Below are 17,350 nucleotides of genomic sequence, written 5' to 3'. Positions count from 1 at the left end.
GAGAGAGAGAGAGAGAGAGAGAGAGAGAGAGAGAGAGAGATGAGCCTTGTCACAAAAACCCAGGGTTAAGGTCTAGGAAAAAATAGATTATTGCTTCTATTGATAAAGACACTACTGGTGTCCTTGAAGACAGTATTATTCAGTAAAGTGATAGGGTTGGAACTCAGAATGGAACTGAGAAGTGAGTTGGAAGTCAGGAAATGAAGGCAACAAAGGTAGATGACTCTTTCTAAGGATTTGGCTGTGAAAGAGAAAAATACAGGACAAAAGCTCGAAGGTTTGGTTGAATCTATTTAAGGTTTTAAAGGATGGAACAAGCTGGACTTGTTTAAAGGAAACAAGAAAGAAGCCATTGGATAAAAAGTTGAAAATTAGAGATAGATAACCATCAAAGGGTCAAGCTCCTGGAGGAAATTGGAGGGGATGGTATGAAGGGCATAGGTAAAGAGATTTCCATTTGCAAGAAGGGCTCATCCTTTGAGACTAAAGCTAAGGGATGAGGCTAGTGATTTGATGTATAGTATTGGGAAAGAGAGAGACAGAACTCATAATGGAGAGACTCAATTTTTCCTGCAAGATATGTTAAGTTCCTCTGCCTTAGAGAGTGGGAACAGGTAGGTTGTGGGTGGTTTGAGAAGAAAAGATATTTTGCAAATAGTCATGGTAGGGAATCACCTTGAGCCTCTAAAACTGGTAGCATCTTATTTTTCAGGTCTAGACAGGGATGGGATTATGGCACTCATCCTGGGTCCAGGTAATTTATAGACTAGAGTATACTAAAAATGAAGGAGTCCATTAGGCCAACTTCTAGGAAGATCCACAGAGGGACCAACAGTGGGATATTGCTCTATCAGGCAATCTAACTTTGATATGATCGTTGAGCTTACCACATAGGTTTAAGGAAATACTTCATTGGTTCAGAAAACCTGAACTTAACATTTTATCAGTCTGGCAATTTAGCCCAGTACTTTCTACTCTTAACCAGAGCTACATCTGATAGTTGTATCAGAAGCTAAGAGATCAGAATCAGTGCTTGGCCTCAAATGGACAAAGCCAATTCACTTTGAGGCTACAACCTGATTTTAAGAGTCTCAGGTAGAATTGATTTTTTTTAATGGATTAAAAAGTATTTTTTAAAGTCTGGTGTGAACCTCTCCAAAGTCCGCTTTAGTCAGTCATTATTTCTACATTGTTATTTTATTCAATAATTTGAATTAAGTTTTACTAGGCACTTAGGCCTAGAGGCCTCAATATAAGTATACTCATATAAATTAAAAATATTAAAGCAATCCATGAAATGGGCAAAGATAAATAGGGAATCTATTTCAAATAGATATTATATTTAGGTTTAATATTTTTTCAGAATATCTCATTTGTATTTGGGTTTTAAATGAATTTTAAATAAATTTTAATTTGACTTTTATTCATAAAATATCCTAGCTTCTGGCTAAAGAACTGAGGAGCTAGTGACTTTTAAAAATTTATATTTTTAATAATATGGTTTTGTTGATATTTTCATTACTCATACTGTTTTATTATGAAATTATAATGCTATAAGTGAACCTAAGAGATCATTTAACTCAGACCCTCTGTAACTGAATCCTGTGAGAAATAACAAATCCTTGTGCCTTTATAGACCATCTCATACATTCTAATTAAGTTAAAGGAATAATTGAAAACTTTGTATTACAGATTGAGAAGTATTTGCTGTGTAGGCAATTTGAGGCAGTTTGGCACAGTTCTGGCCCTGGAGGCAGAGGAACTGAATTAAAATCCTGCCTCAGACACTTACTAGCTGTGTGACCCTGGGCAAGTCACTTAACCCTATTTGTCTCAGTTCATCTATAAAATGAACTGGAGAAGGAAATGGCAAACCACTCCAGTATCTCTTCCAAGAAAATGCTAAAAGGTGTCACAGTCAGATATGACTGAAAAATGACTAAAACAACAGTTTCATTAATAATAATTGTACAATCTCACATGAAGAATTTTTTGCAGGCATTTGGGGAGAAAAGGAGGTGATGGGGGACGGGATCCCAATAGGTTCAGCAGGAATTATGGTCTTATCTAAGACCAGAAAACCTACAATATTGTCTGGAAAGTATTCAAGGTCTCAGGCTTAATTGGAGTGAGAGTTGTGAAGTTTATTGTTATGCTTCCATGAGAAGCAGGCAAGAGTCCTTTAGGGGACCTGCAAGTGAGAGGGGTACATGCATTTACCTTTAAAGGGTAGGGCTGCCATTGTCAGGGCTGACCAGAGGGGAGGGGCCTCAATGCATAGACAAAGGTCAGAGCTGACCAAGAGGAGCATTTGAATAGATAGTTTAGATAAGATTTGGGCCAGGTCAGGAGACAAAAGGCAAGGACAAAGGAGGGTGTGGGCCAGGCCCAGAAGAAATGGAGATTAAGTAAGAACAAAGGGGTCACAGGGTGTTGCCTAGGTGGAGTGTGGGATAGGGAGAAGGGGCAGAGCTCAAGGATGGGAAAGGACAAATTGCAGTTACAACTTTACAAAACAAAGTGCAGTTACAAAGTCGCAGACTGGTTTTACAAGTTGGATTCACAAATTGACATAGACCCCAGGTACCCCATCATTATGATGAAACAGACTACTTACTCACCTCCTGATAGAGAAGTAATAAACTCAGAGTGCAGACAGAGATACACATATGCATATTTTTTATTGTTCAGACAAGACCAAAGAAGGAAATTGTTTTGCTTGATTCTACATGGAGATTTTATTTTTCTTGTTTTCTTGATGGGGGAGAGGAGTGGAAGAAAGAGGAGGTGGATCTTTATTTGAAAAAAAAAATAAGTGAAGGTTTACTGAGTAAAGAAGTGACAAGGCTTGACTTCTCCTTTAGATAATCACTTTGTCTACTGTGTGAAGAATTGATTGAAGTGGGAAGAAATTTGAGACTAGGAGACCAAGAAGGAAACCATTGCAATTTCTAGGAAAAAAACTTATAAGAGCCTTGAATGAAGGTGGTGTCCAGATGATATGGAGGAGAGAAAGGAGGTGATAGGAATGCTAAAACCTGGAAACTGATTAAATATGTGGAATGAGGAAGATTGAGTAATTGAGTATAATGCATAGTTACTGATGTTCTGTTGGTCACTTTTTTTCCCAAGGTAATAAGATTCACTTTGATATACTCTCCTACTTTGTTAGATAACTTGATCAATCAATCAGACATTTTTAAAGTGCCTACTGTCTGAAAAGATATTATTATCTGACAAGACATTATTCTACAAAGTGGGGATAAAAAGAGAAAAGAAAAATGACGTCTGCCCTCAAAAAACTTACATTTTAATTTAAGTCAATATGTACATATGCTGGTATGTGAAAACTCAAAGAGATACAAGATAACTATCTGAGAAGATAAAAAAGTAACCTTGTATGGCAAGCAACTTGTAGGGGAGGTTGGAGGAGTGTGGGATGAACAGGAAAGGCCTCATGCAGAAGGTAGAGCTTGAGTTTACCAGTCTTGAAGGAAATCCCAGGCATCCCAGAAGGTAGAGGGGAGGGGAGAGGAAATTCCAGACATGAATGACAACCAAAGTGAAAGCAAGGAAACAGGAGATGAAATGCTGTGTGTAAGAAACACCAAGTAGACTAGTGTGGCTGGACTATAGAATGTGTTCCCTGGAATGGAAACCATGGGTGAGATGGCTCCATGCAGCTAGATTATGAAGAGTTGTAAATGTCAAGCGGAAGAATTTATTTATATTCAATCCTAGAGGCAATAGAAAGGCACTAGAGTATCACAGTGAAATGTAAACTTTAGGAAAGTCATTTCACTGGTTACATGGAGAGTAGGCTATTGCCATAATACAGAGGAAACATGTTGAAGGCCAGAATTAGTGGGTGGCCAGATCAGTTAAGAAAAGGCAAAAGATGGGGAAGATATTGTAGAGATAGAAATGACAAGATTTGGTAGCTGTTTGAATATATGTAGTCAGAGGAAGCGAAGAGTTTAGAGTGGTTCAGTGACTTGCCGAAGGTCACAGAGTTACTGTGTGTCAGAGAAAAAGGCTTGAACCCTGGTCTTAGCATTGAGGCTAGCTTCATCCATGATACCATGATGCTCCTCATTATCATCATCATTTTACTACTGCTATGAGGATTATTTATGAAGTTGAATATTTAAAAACCCAAACATAAGACTTTTTTCATCCCAAATATTTGGATATGTGGGGTGGTCTATTGAACTTTATTGTTAGATTTGGTCCAGTGTACTATTGTGGCTTATTATTTTTGAATTCTGATTCTGTCATTGATTGTATTAGCTATTCTTCCCAGTTTTCCATATCTATACATTTGACAAATCTATATGTCACCTCTGTACTTATTCATGTCACTGACAAGATTAATCTACCATGATCTTGTCTTTAAAAAATTTTTAGGGGAGGCCAGGTGGCGCAGTGAGTAAGAGCGCAAGCCCCGGCGTTGGAAGACCTGGGATTGGATCCAGGCTCAGATACTTGGCACCCACACAAAATAACTGGCCATGTAACCTTGAGCAAGTCACTTAACCCTAATTGCTTAAAAAAAAAAAGAGTGCCGGCCCCAGAGTCGGGAGACCTGGGATCGGTTCTGGCCTCAGATACTTAACACCCACACAAAACAACTGGCCGTGTAATCTTGAACAAGTTACTTAGCCCCAATTGCTTTAAAAAAATTTTTTTTTAAATTTTATTATGGGGGGCAGAGTCAAGATGGTAGAGTAGAAACAGGACTTCTGTGCAGCTCTGGCTCCCACCTCCTCCAATTCATGTAAAAGGTGACTCTGAAGAAACTTTGGAGCTACAGAACCCACAAAATGACAGAGAAAAGCTAACTACCTGCTGAGGACAGCCCGGCAGGCCGGCAGCAAGTGGCCAGTGCAGTGCACTGGGAGATGAGCCCAGCCTGCAGGAGCCCGAGGTTTTAACCCCAGGAAAAGCCTGACCAACCCCTGGCTGGAGGAACTTCAGACCACCAGCAGCTGTGGCGGTTTCCAGAATTATCAACACATAGATGCTAAGGACAAAATGAGAGGTCAGTGCAGTGTGGACTTTGGGATCCAGTAGTTGGGAGTGCAGTTGGCCTTGGCCCCGGGGTCAAGAAGCACTGAGACACATGGCTGCTTCAGCTTCTGGCCTGCTGATTGTAGGGGGACCAAGCGACCAGTCTGAGGGGTAATTGTTCTTGCTTTAACCTGCTTGCATCTGGATTGTAGTCTAGGGTAGAGGTCCTGGGGTATGAGACCAGCTTGCCAGAGCATGTGGAGGCTTCAGAGAAGGCACCCAACTAATATCTTTGGCAGCTGAGAAAACCCCAGCATTTGGTATGAAGCTCCCCTGTCTGGTAGCAGAGTTCTACTGTGGCAAAAAGCCCCAAAAAAGTATCAAAGCATGGAACAGGAGGAAGACAGCGAAGTCAGAACTCCTTCACCAAAAACTTTCAAGAAAAATATGAGCTGGTCACAGGCCATAGAGGACCTTAGGAAGGATTTTGAAAATCAAATGAGAGAAGTGGAGGAAAAATTGGGAAGAGAAATGAGAACAACGCAAGAAAATTATGAAATGAGAGTCAACAACATGACTGAAGAAAATAACACCTTAAAAAATAGACTAACTCAGATGGCGAAAGAGTCTCAAAAAGGCAATGGGAAGAAGAATGCCTTAAAAAGCCGAATTTGCCCGATGGAAAAAGAATCTCAAAAGCTCACTGAAGAGAATCATTCCTTCAGAATTAGATTGGAGCAAATGGAAGTCAGTGACTTTGTGAGAAATTAAGATGCTGTTAAACAAATCCAAACAAATGAGAAAAAATAGAAGGCAATGTGAAATATCTCATTGGGAAAACCACTGACCTGGAAAATAGATCCAGGAGAGATAATTTAAAAATTATTGGTCTACCTGAAAGCCATGATCAAAGAAAGAACCTAGAAATCATCCTGTAGGAAATTCTCAAGGAAAACTGCCCTGATGTTCTAGAACCAGAGGGCAAAATAGAGGTTGAAAGAATCCATGGATCACCTCCTGAAAAAGATCCCAAAAAGAAAATTCCTAGTAATATTATAGCCAGGTTCCAGAATTCACAGATCAAGGAGAAAATATTACAAGCAGCCAGGAAGAAACAATTTGAATATTGTGGAAACACAATCAGGATAACACAGGATCTGGCAGCTTCTACACTGAGGGATTGAAGGGCTTGGAATATGATATTCTGGAGGTCAAAGGAGCTGGGATTAAAACCAAGAATCACCTACCCAGAAAAACTGAATATTATGTTTCAGGGGAAAATAGGGTTATTCAGTGGAATAGAGGACTTTCAAGCATTGTTGATGAAAAAAACAGAGTTGAATAGAAAATTTGACAATCAGATACAAGAAGCAAGAGAAACATGAGAAAGTAAACAGGGAGAAGAAATCATAAGGAACTTATCAAAGTTGAACTATTAACATTCTTACATCAAAAAACAATAATTGTAACTGATGAAACTTTTCTCAGTATGAGAATAGTAGAAGGGAATGGAAATATATGTGTTTATGTGTGTGTATGTATATATGTGTGTGTATACATACATATATGTTTATATGGGTGTATGAATACATATGTGAATGTGTGTATATATGTGTACAGGCATACATAGATAGAGGGCCCAGGACCAATTTAATAGTCTCTTTCCCATACCATTTGCTTTTTAGAAATCACATATTAAACACGTTGCCTTCAGAACTGTCCAGCTTATCTCTACTTCCTTCTGTTCCCATTTTAATTTTAAAAATGTTTCAATGACTTATCTCTTCTTTTTAGAGGCAGAATCACATTGCTATGCCATTTCCCCCTCTGACCACCCCAATCCCCAGTAAAAAAAAAAAATCCCAAACCTCATGGTAACAAATAATTGTGTAGATCAAAACAAATCCATATGTTAGCTAGGTCCAAAATTTGTCTATCTCTCTTGGTACTCTGAGTCCAACCTTTCTTTATGTGTAAATTGGGTAAGCAACATGCTTGATTGGGTAAACTATAGAAATGTAGAATTGTAAACTGTAGAAATGTGGTTGCTTATTGATTTAATCAGAGCTCTTAAAGCTTTCAAAGTTGCTTTTCCTTACAATGCTGTCATATAAATTTTTCCTCCAGTTCTGTTTACTTCACTCTGCAGCAGTTCCTACTTCTCAGGATTCTTTGAAAATCATTTTTCATTATTAGAGTAAAAAAAATTATATTCACATGCCACATGTTTTTTTTTCAGCCATTCATTAAATAGTTAGGAGTCCTCTTAGTTTCCAGTTATTTTCTTTTTCATTTTAATCATTCCACTGATGCCCACTCTTCCCCACTTCCTTCATCTCCTTTCTCAGTTCTACACTACTGTATCCCTTTTTACCTACCCTTTTCTTTATCCCATTAAAATCCTCAGTGTCGGACCAGTACACCCCCAGGTCCTCTCTTTCCCTTATTCAACTCTATTATTACCCTTTGAAAACATTAGTTTTGGAGAAAAAGTTGTTTATTCTCTCACTTTTAGAATGTTATTTAGCCCTTGATAATTTTGCAGCCCTTTCCAGTTGTTCAAATAAATTTACCCAAGTATCTCTTGATTCTTGTTATTTTCATTTCATAGTTCTTATTCACTTCTAGCCTTTTTTTTTTTTAATCAGGAATGCCTGAACATATTCTGTTCCATTAAAGGTCCATTCCCAGTCCCTTTTCTCCCCTGCTCCCCTTTTAGGATTTGCAGATGAGCTGCTTCTGGTTGTAAGTTATGTTTTTTCCTTTTGTAGTATTGTATTTTCTCTCTCCCAATCCTGTTCTTCCCTCGCCCTGGCCAATTACAAATATGTATAGTCAAGCAAACCATTTTTTTAAGCAATCGGGGTTAAGTAACTTGCTCAAGGTTACACGGCCAGTTTTTGTTTTTTTTTTTTGTGCGTGGGTGCTGAGTATCTGAGGCTGGAACCGATCCCAGGTCTCCCGACTCTGGGGCTGGTGCTCTTACTCACTGCGCCACCTGGCCGCCCCTAAGCAAACCATTTTTGAAATGGCCATGTCAAAAAAAAAATCACATTTTGCATAGAGTTCTCTTCTCAGGAGGTGGGTAGCATTTTTTTAAAAAGCAATCAGGGTTAAGTAAACTTGCTCAAGGTTACACGGCCAGTTATTTCTGGGTGTGGTGCTAAGTATCTGAGACCGGATTTGATCCCCAGGTCATCCCAACACTGGAGCCACCTGGCCACCATGGGTAGCATTTTTAATCATACAGTCATCTGGAATCATAGTTAGTCAAGCTGATCAGTCTCTGATTCTTTCAAAATTTGTTTATCTTTGCCATATTATCATCTAATGTGTTCTTTTGGTTCTGCTCACTTCACTCTGCATCAGTTCATATAAATTTGCTAGCTTTCTCTGAAACCATTTCCTTCATTATTTCATAGGCTATGTAGTATGGATATACTACAATATTTTGTATACCATAATCTTTTTAGCCATTCCTCAATTTATGGGTACCCTCCTGAATTCCTATTCTTTGCCACTTCAAAAAGAGGTATATTTTTGTTCATCTTTAGAATTTATTTTGCTTATGAATAGTCCTTCCTTTAAAATACTCTCCATCTAATTCCTCCGTCCCCTTTTTCCTTGTCCCTAATTCTCCACTCCTATTTTCCTGTTGAAGGAACTGTATTTCTATATCCAACTGTGTGTCTGTGTTCTTACTCCATCTGTTCATCAGTTCAGATGAGAGTGAAGTTCAAAGTGTCAGCTGCACTTTCTCCTCCTCATTTGTATGTCTACTTGCACACCGTGATTGGTGAGATAATTTTCCATAAACTTCCTTTCCCTTCCCTTCCATGTTTTGCTCTTCCCCTCTGTTTCCATTACCTTAAGACTATCAAGCCATAACAGAACTATTCTCAGGCATTGTATAATTATATTTCCTCTATGACTTGATGTTGATGGGGTTCACAGAAGACACATATCATCTCCTTATATTTAAATATAAGCAGTTTATCCTTTTCTAGTCCTTTATGATTGTTCATCTGTGTTTGAACTTCAAAATTTCTATGTGGTTCTGTTCTTTTCATTAGGAATGTTTGGAAGTGATTTCTTTCATTGCACATAATATTTTCTTCCTCTAGGTTTATATTCAGTGTTCCTGGCTAAATTATTCTTGACTATAAACCTACAGTTTTTGCCTTCTGGAATAGTGTATCCCAAGCTCTCTGTTCCTTTATAGTGGTGGCTACCAAATCTATGTGATTCCCTCTGGATATGGTTCCACAGTACCAGAAAGAATTATTTCTTTTTCCATTGCTTGCAGTAATTTTTCTTTGACCTGGAAACTCTGGATTTGGGTTATGCTGTTTCTGAGAATTTTAATTATAGCACTTCTTTCAAGAGATGACTAGTGGATTGGTCAGATTGATGAACATTGTGTACAGACATTTGTTCTGCTCCTGGCATTTCTTCTGATGTTATGGAGCAGCAAATATCATATCAACCATTCCTCAGCTCTTTCTGAAGCCACACTGGCTCTCATGTGGATGACTATCTTTCATCTGAAGGGTCACCCTATTAAGGAGGACTCAGGCAAGAATCATGCCAGCAATGACTAAGAGAGAGATTGTCACAGGACAACCTATTTCCTTTACCTTTACAGAGATGGAAAATGGAGGCATTCTTGAACTCCTGAGGGATAATCTCCTCTTGCCATATAACTGGAAAAATTTAGTAAGCTTTTGTATGAGCAGTTGACCCCCTGCCTTGTAAATCTCAGCTGGAATAGAATTAGAAGAGGTATTTTGCTACACAAAAGGAGGCAAATGGCATTCAAAATCTCTTCTTCAGTTGGAACTTCAGCTAGTGAGGAACTGACTTCAACTTGAGGTATATAGTCAATGGCTTCAACATTGATTGATGATGGTCTGTTGAGAACACTATGGAAGTGTTCAATCCATCTCTTTAGGATCATGTCCTAAACTGCCAAGCATTCAAAATCCACTTTAAAGAGCACAACTCTGATGGGCTGGCCATACAGTTTAAATGCCAAATGTATGCCTAAAAGACTATTTAATGGAGAATTCACACAAGATAGGCAGTTCACACATGGTAGTCAAAAGAAGCAATACAATGACACTTTTGAAGTCTCTCTGAAGAACTCTGGAATCAATTGTATGACATAGGAGACACTGGTAAAGGAATACCCAGCATGACATGTCTGCATCAAAGATGTTGAGCTGTAATAGCAAAGCAGAATTGTAGTAGCTCAAAAGAAATGTGAAATGCACAAATTTAGAGAATCTACCCCAATTGTTCACATGGACTATTTGTGTTTGACCTGTGCTAGAGCCTTCGGAGTTCATATTGGTCTGGGCAGCCACAGTTAGACACGCTGTAACTTGACTCTAACTTAGTGATGTCATTTTGGTCCTCTTCGAGAATGAAACAACCACCACATCTCACCAGTCATATTGGTTAAGGTATCAAAACAGGAAAATGATAAATGCTGGATAGGATGTGGAAAAATGGGAACACTAATGCATTGTTGGTGGAGTTGTGAAGTGATCCAATGATTCTGGAGAGCAATACGGAACTATGCCCAAAGGTCTATAAAAAGGTGCATACCCTTTTCACCCAGCAATACTGCTTCTAGGGCTGTATCCCAAAGAGATCATAGAAGTGGGAAAAGGTCCTCTATGTACAAAAATATTTATAGTGGGTTTTTTCTTTTTCCTTTTTGAAGGGAGGAAGGTAGGGAAATTGGGGTTAGGTGACTTGCCCAAGTTCACACGGCTAGTTTGTGTGTGTGTGTGTGTGTGTGTGTGTGTGTGTGTGTGTGTTTGTTAAGTATCTGAGGCTGGATTTGAATTCAGGTCCTCCTGACTCCAGGGCTGGTGCTCTATTCACTGCACCACCTAGCCGCCCTATAGCAGCTCTTTTTGTGGTGGCAAAGAATTGGAAATCAAGGGGATACCCAACAATTGGGGAAGGGCTAAACAAGTCGTGGTATATGAAAGTAATGGAATACTATTTTGCTATAAGAAATGAGGAGCAGATGGATTTCATAATAACCTGGAGAGATTTATATAAACTGATGATGAGTGAGGAAAGCAGAACCAGCATAACTTTGCACACAATTACAGACACATTGTATGTGTGATGACTAACTTTGATAGACTGGGCTCCTCTCAGCAATGCAAGGTTAGTAGACAACTCCAAAAGACTCCTGATGGAAAGGTATATTCACATGCAGAGAAAGAACTAGAGTCTAAATTCAGCTAGAAGCAAACTCTCTCTTTTGTGGTTTGTTTTATTTTGTTCCTTCTTTCTCATTTCACTCCATTGGTTATAATTATTCTTTACAACTTGACTAATGTTTAATATGAAGGTATTTGTAGATTGCATGCCGCCATGGGGGCAGGAGGAGGGGGAGGGGAGAAAATTTGGAACTCAAGGGATTGTGAAACTGAATGTAGTAGACTAAAAGTAAATAAATAAATAAAAATTTTAAAAAGAACAAAACAATCATTGGATTCCTTCTATTTCTACTTTCCCCATCGATGCAAAGGGATCTGGTCAATTTTCTTTAAGATTTTAAAAAATATAATGTCTAGACTTCTTACTTTGGGCAGGGCAGTCAGGGAGTCCAATGATGCTGAAATTTTTTTCTCCTCAATTTGTTTTCCAAGTCAGTTGTTTTTGCTGTAAGATACTTTACATTTTCTTCTAATTTTTCAGTCTTTTATTTTTTTGTTTTAATATTTCTTGTTGTCTCAAGGAGTCATTGATTTCTGTTTGGTTCATTCTAATTTCCAGGGTTTGTCTTTTGGGCAAAGTTTTGTGTCTCTTTGTGCCAAACTGTTAATTTCCTTTCCAATTTTCTCTTTCATAACTCATTTGTTTTCCATTCATCCCTCTAATGCTACCATTTAATTCATAAAGACACTTTAGCACTTAAAAACAAACAACTATTTTGCTTCATCTTTTCCAGGAATTCTAGTTGAATTTGTGCCCAAGCTGAATTTTTTTATCTTGAGGCTTTGCTTGTACATGTTTTAGAGTAATTCTTTTTCTGAGTTTGTATCTTCAGCATCCTTGACACCATAATAACTTTTCATGATGGAATTCTTTCTCTTTTTGCTCATTCTTCTAGCCTGCTTTCTGACTTCACACTTGATGTTAGGACACTTCTGGAGGGAAGGTGTGGATTAGTTTTGTTGCTGCTTTCTTGGGGTTTTCAGTATTATATGATTTCCGGATCTCAAGGACAGGTTGGCGACCTGTAAATTTTCAGTGCCCCCAAAGTGGTCTGATCAATGGAAAAATCTGATTGCTGACCCTCCAGTCTCACTCCCAATAATATCTCCTATCTGGGTGTAGGGCGTGTTCAGGGAAGACTAGCACTTCTGGTGTGAGAGCTGCCAAGCTTTTTCAGGGCTGTTTTCCACCTTTGGGCGTACACATGATAAACCCAACTTTCACCTGTGGTTCCAAGAAGCTGTAGCATGTGTAGCTGCCACATCCTGGTAAACCATTTTGGCAAATGGGCTAAACCAGGTTGAGGGTAACTGACAGGCCTCAAACATGTTGGTGAGTTGGAGAAGGGGGTGCTTACATTAAGCATATGAAGACTTACTTCTGCTGGAGTGGAGAACAATTTGTTCCAGTGGCTATGAAGACAGTTGAAGCAGGTGCTGTGGAGCTCTTAGAGTATGGTTAGACATTGAAGACACCAAGGTCATTCACTGCATCCTGGGCCATCACCATTTGTCTTGATTTTTGTCTTGCCACTAGACTTTGATGACTGGAAGAGAGATTGAGGCTTACCCAACCCTGGCTGGCTTGCTGTAGCAGTAGGGGAATCTAACCTTGTGGTCAAAACACACACACACACACACACACACACTTTTGCAAAGATAATTCCACTCACCACTGGTACATGGAATGTGTGCACACTTATGGACAACACAAAGTCTAGTAGACCTCAATGATGAACAACTCTTATTGTGAGAGAACTCAGCAGATATCATATCCAAATAGCACTCCTGAGTGAGATAAGGCTGGTAAATGAAGGTCAGCTTAACAAAGTCAGAGCAGGATACATGGTTTTCTGGAGTGGTCACACTAAAAGGCAGTGCCATGAAGACCATCATCAATGCAGAAGCCACAGACTGTGCCTCAAGTTGAAGCCAAGCCCTCTCTAGCCAAATTTCCAACTGAAGAAGAGATTTCAAATGCCATTCACCTCCTCTTGTGTGACAAAGTGCCTGATGCTGATTCTATTCCAGCAGAGATTTACAAGGCAGGGGGTCCACTGCTCATATGAAAGTTCACTAAAAATTTCTGAGTCATATGGCAAGAAATTATTCCCCAGGAGTCCAAGGATGCCTCATTTTCCATCCTTATAAAGGTAAAGGAAATAGGTTGTGCTGTGACAATCAAGGAATGGGGGGAAAGGGAGAGGAAAGTGTCTTTCTCTTAGTCATTGCTGGCAAGATTCTTGCCAGAGTCTTCCTTAATAGGCTGATCCTTCACCTGGAAGGTCATCTACCTGGGAGCCAGAGTGACTTCAGAAAAAGCTGAGGAATGGTTGATATAGTGTTTGCTGCCCCATAACTCCAGAAGTTCCAGGAACACAGCAGAGGTCTGTACACAATGTTCATCCATCTGACTAAGACCTTTGATACTGTCAGTCATGAGGGATTATGGAAAATTATGGTAAAATTTGGGCCTTTGGAGAAGTTCATCAGTATTGTATATCAGTTTCAAGATTGCATGTTTGCTTGGGTTCACACTTTCCCAATCACCAATAGAGTGAAACAGGGCTGTGTGCTTGCTTCCATGCTTTTTAGCATGATGTTTTCAGCATTGTTGCCAGATGCCTTCAAGCACGAAAATGGCATCAAAGTCAGCTACTGCACTGATGATAAATTATTTAATTTGAAAAGCTACAAGACAAGATTAAAGTGGAGGGAGAGTTGGTGCATGATTTTTGTTGGCAGATGATTTTGCATTCAGTGCTCTGAAAAAAAAGTGGAGAGAAGAGGTATTAGACTGCCTACCATACTGAAGGTCAACAGAGATATTGTACTGACCTCATTCCTGTATGCCTGTGGAACCTGGACAGTACACCAATGGCATGGGCCAGGAAACTGAATTGCTTCCATTTGAATTATTTTAGGAAGATTCTGAAGATCACCTGGCAAGCTGAGGTACCAGATACTGAGTTAAACTTTCTTGAGTTACACTGCCATGCATTCAAACTCTATTGCAAAGAGTGCAACTCTGATGGGCTGGCCATGTTATTTGGATGCCAAACGTTTGCCTAAAAGAATATTTTACAGAGAACTCACACAAGGCGAGCACTCACATTGAGGTCAGAAGTGCTACGAGGACATTCTCAAGCTCTCTCTGAAGAACTTTGGAATCAATTGCATGACATAGGAAACACTGACAAAGGTCCACCCAACATGGTGTGCCTGCATCAAAGAAGGTGCTCTGATCTGAAGAAAACAGAATTACAGTAGCTCAAAAGAAACATGAGATGAGCAAATTTAGAGACATTTCCACTCCAAAGATCTTTGTGCCAGGCCTATGGTGGAACCTTCCAAGCTCATATTGGTTTGATCATTCAGACACATTGTACCTTGACTCTAACTTAGTGATGTTATTATGGTCTTCTTTGAGAACAAAGGATAATAATTAACCAACAAATTTCCCATCCAAATTCTGCAAGTTCCCGACAACTTTAATTCTGAGAAACAATAGACTGCTGTTTGACTCAACCATCTGGGAAACTGCTGGTTCAGAAAAATAGAACTAAAGACTTCCCTTTGGTCTAATGTTTCCTACTATGTATAGTAGGCACTACTACTTTTGTGATCCTATGATTTTCTGAACTTAAACTCCTTTCTGTCTCCTGCATTTTTTTGATGTGGAAAGATTTTGGCTGATATTCCTGAGACTTTTCCTTTTGGGAATTCTTTAAGGAAGTGATAGGCATAGTCTTTCCATTTTTACTTTGGCTTCTAGTTATAATAGAGCTGGATAATTTTGTCATTTATTTCTTAAAATACAATATCCAGGATCATTTAAAAAAAAACCAACTATTTTTAGGAAGTTGTGATTCTGAAATCATCTGACTGATGAAATTTCCATCTGAGCTGTTCTTATATCAGATATATTTTTCTATTTTTTCAGTCTTTTAATTTGTACTATTTCTTACTGTCTCATGGAGTCAGATTTTGCTTGGTCAATTCTAATTTTTAGGAAGTCCATTACTTGGGTAAGTTTTCTATTCTTCAAGATTTTATTTCATGTTTTATGTCCTGCTTTATTTCTTCTGGTATTCATGCAGTCATTATAGACATTTTTTTCCTGTGGTTCTCTGCTTTCAGTTGCTAGCAAGTCACTTTCTTCTTCTAGCTTGGATTTTTGGTTATCTTTAGATATTTTGGCATTTATTATAATTCTTTATAGTGATATATATTTTCTTCAGTTCATTCATATTTCCAGCCTTAGTTACTGAACTGAAGCTTGTGCTAAGAATAGGTTTTGCTTTCTGCTATGCTTGAACTTAACCTGGGTCACTGAAGTTCCTACACCATCTCCCAGAGTTTAGGCCCTGCTGAGTCTTTTAAATTTATAATGGTGGTTCCTCAGGGCCATTTGTGATGACTTAGAACTGAGTGCCAGGAAGCTTGGGGCCCAAAGTCCTGCGATATCACAGGCTGAATGTTGCCACACATAGCCACACTCATTGGTCCATCATCTTCTCCCTCCTCAGCTTTGTCTCAACACCCTCACTTCCAAGGAAAACAAACAACCCCAATGAAATCAACTTAAAATAAGCTAATGTTTTGTTTAGGCTTCTACTAATGTTGATTTGTATTTGGTAGAGTAAAGTAGTCAAAGAATGTGTTAAGAGGTATGGAGAAGTCACCATGGAACAAATGTCTTTCCTTAGCTATACCACAAGGCATAAAATCTGTATGTGAATGTTTAAAAGTAAACTCTCAATTAACAAAAAATCAACTTTGCAAGTAATGTGTATTCATTAAATTTTATCTGGTTTAGTGATATATTTTTTAAAAATATTATTTCAGAAATCAAACTCTTCACTGGCAAGCTATTGGTAATCCTCGATGTCAAGGAACGTGGAAAAAAGTTCGGCGAGTGGACCACTGCTCCTGTCCAGCTGTGCACAGTTTCATTTTTATTTAGAGCTTAAGCAGTTTTAAAAAATTGTGAATATTTTTAATATCATAAGGAACATTTAACATATTTCACAAATCTTTAAAAAATTATCTGCTATGTGTACTAAACATTTAATTGTCATGCTTTGAAGAAAATAAAGGAATAAAGAAGGGAATTGTGGCATAGAATCCAGTCTCAAAGTAGGTGACTATCCCACACAACTGCTATGGTTTGGTGGAGCTGAGATCTGTCTATACTAGGTCACTCCTATGGGATCTCCTTGGTGGGAAGTCTATGAGACACACATGACATACATTTATATTGCACTGAAGCTACTGTCCCACATCCAACAAGGGTACTTACACTTCGAGTCATGTTAAGATTTTTTTCCCCCATGTCAAAAATCTCTTTTGAGCTTTCTAAATAGTTAGGAATATTTCCTACTTTGTATTGGTCCTTATTCTCAAAAACTTTTCAGATAGGTTAAATTATTTAATCCTTCATAAGCACTTTATAACAACATTTACTGCTCTGCTAAAGTTTTTACTGGAGGAAGTAAATGGATACTAATGATTTCAATAGACAAAAACAATCCAATATTAATTTGAGGGTCAACAGAATTTACTTTTTATATTGAGTCATAAAGAAAACTTAAGAGTGGAGTAATTATGTCAGCTATAGAACTTCACTTCCATTAGCATCCAAGAAACATTTCAACTGTAAGAACTAAGTGCCTCAAAAAATATCTCAGAACTCCCCCAGAGGAAGTTTTAAACCATGGGACTTTGCTTAATGATGTGATTGCTTTGTCTTTAAGAAATTGAAAAGATCCTGTTTAAAAGCTGAAATAAAAACACTACTTTTGTTTCTTGTGCATAGTTTTCTTTGGAATGAGAAGAGTCGAGGAGGCTGTGGAGGGCTGACAGCTCATTCACTATCACTATTATTCCTATTACCTCAAAACAAAGTAGTATAATATCACTGTCTCTCTTTTACTCAGGTCAGTTAAAAATGTATTAAAAGAAAACCTATTGTTTGCCAGGCCATGTGCTGGGTGGCTGGGGCTAAACACAAAAAATTCCTTCAAGGAAGTAAATACTGCCCAGAAAATTGAGCATGAAGAGGTTAAATGACCTAAGGCCACAGAGTAAAGTGGCAG

The 17,350-nt window shown here is 38.5% G+C and overlaps 1 protein-coding gene across 1 annotated transcript in view; it reads left to right on the top strand.

The window, feature by feature from the left end:
- SBSPON (somatomedin B and thrombospondin type 1 domain containing) overlaps positions 1-16,379 on the top strand; it is a 54,709-nt gene extending 38,330 nt beyond the window's left edge. Inside the window, exon 5 of the mRNA XM_069100117.1 lies at positions 16,101-16,379. Within this exon, the coding sequence (XP_068956218.1) occupies positions 16,101-16,218 (118 nt within the window). The 3' untranslated portion in view covers positions 16,219-16,379. The remainder of the gene's footprint in view (positions 1-16,100) is intronic.
- The last annotated feature ends 971 nt before the right edge of the window (positions 16,380-17,350 follow it).

The sequence above is a fragment of the Petaurus breviceps genome, unplaced genomic scaffold (assembly GCF_028583685.1).
Source record: "Petaurus breviceps papuanus isolate PSGF00001 unplaced genomic scaffold, PetGlider_PUasm1.0 38, whole genome shotgun sequence".
Classification (NCBI taxonomy): Eukaryota; Metazoa; Chordata; class Mammalia; order Diprotodontia; family Petauridae; genus Petaurus; species Petaurus breviceps.
Note: the sequence above shows the minus strand (reverse complement) of the source record. Positions and strands in the feature narration are given on the sequence as shown.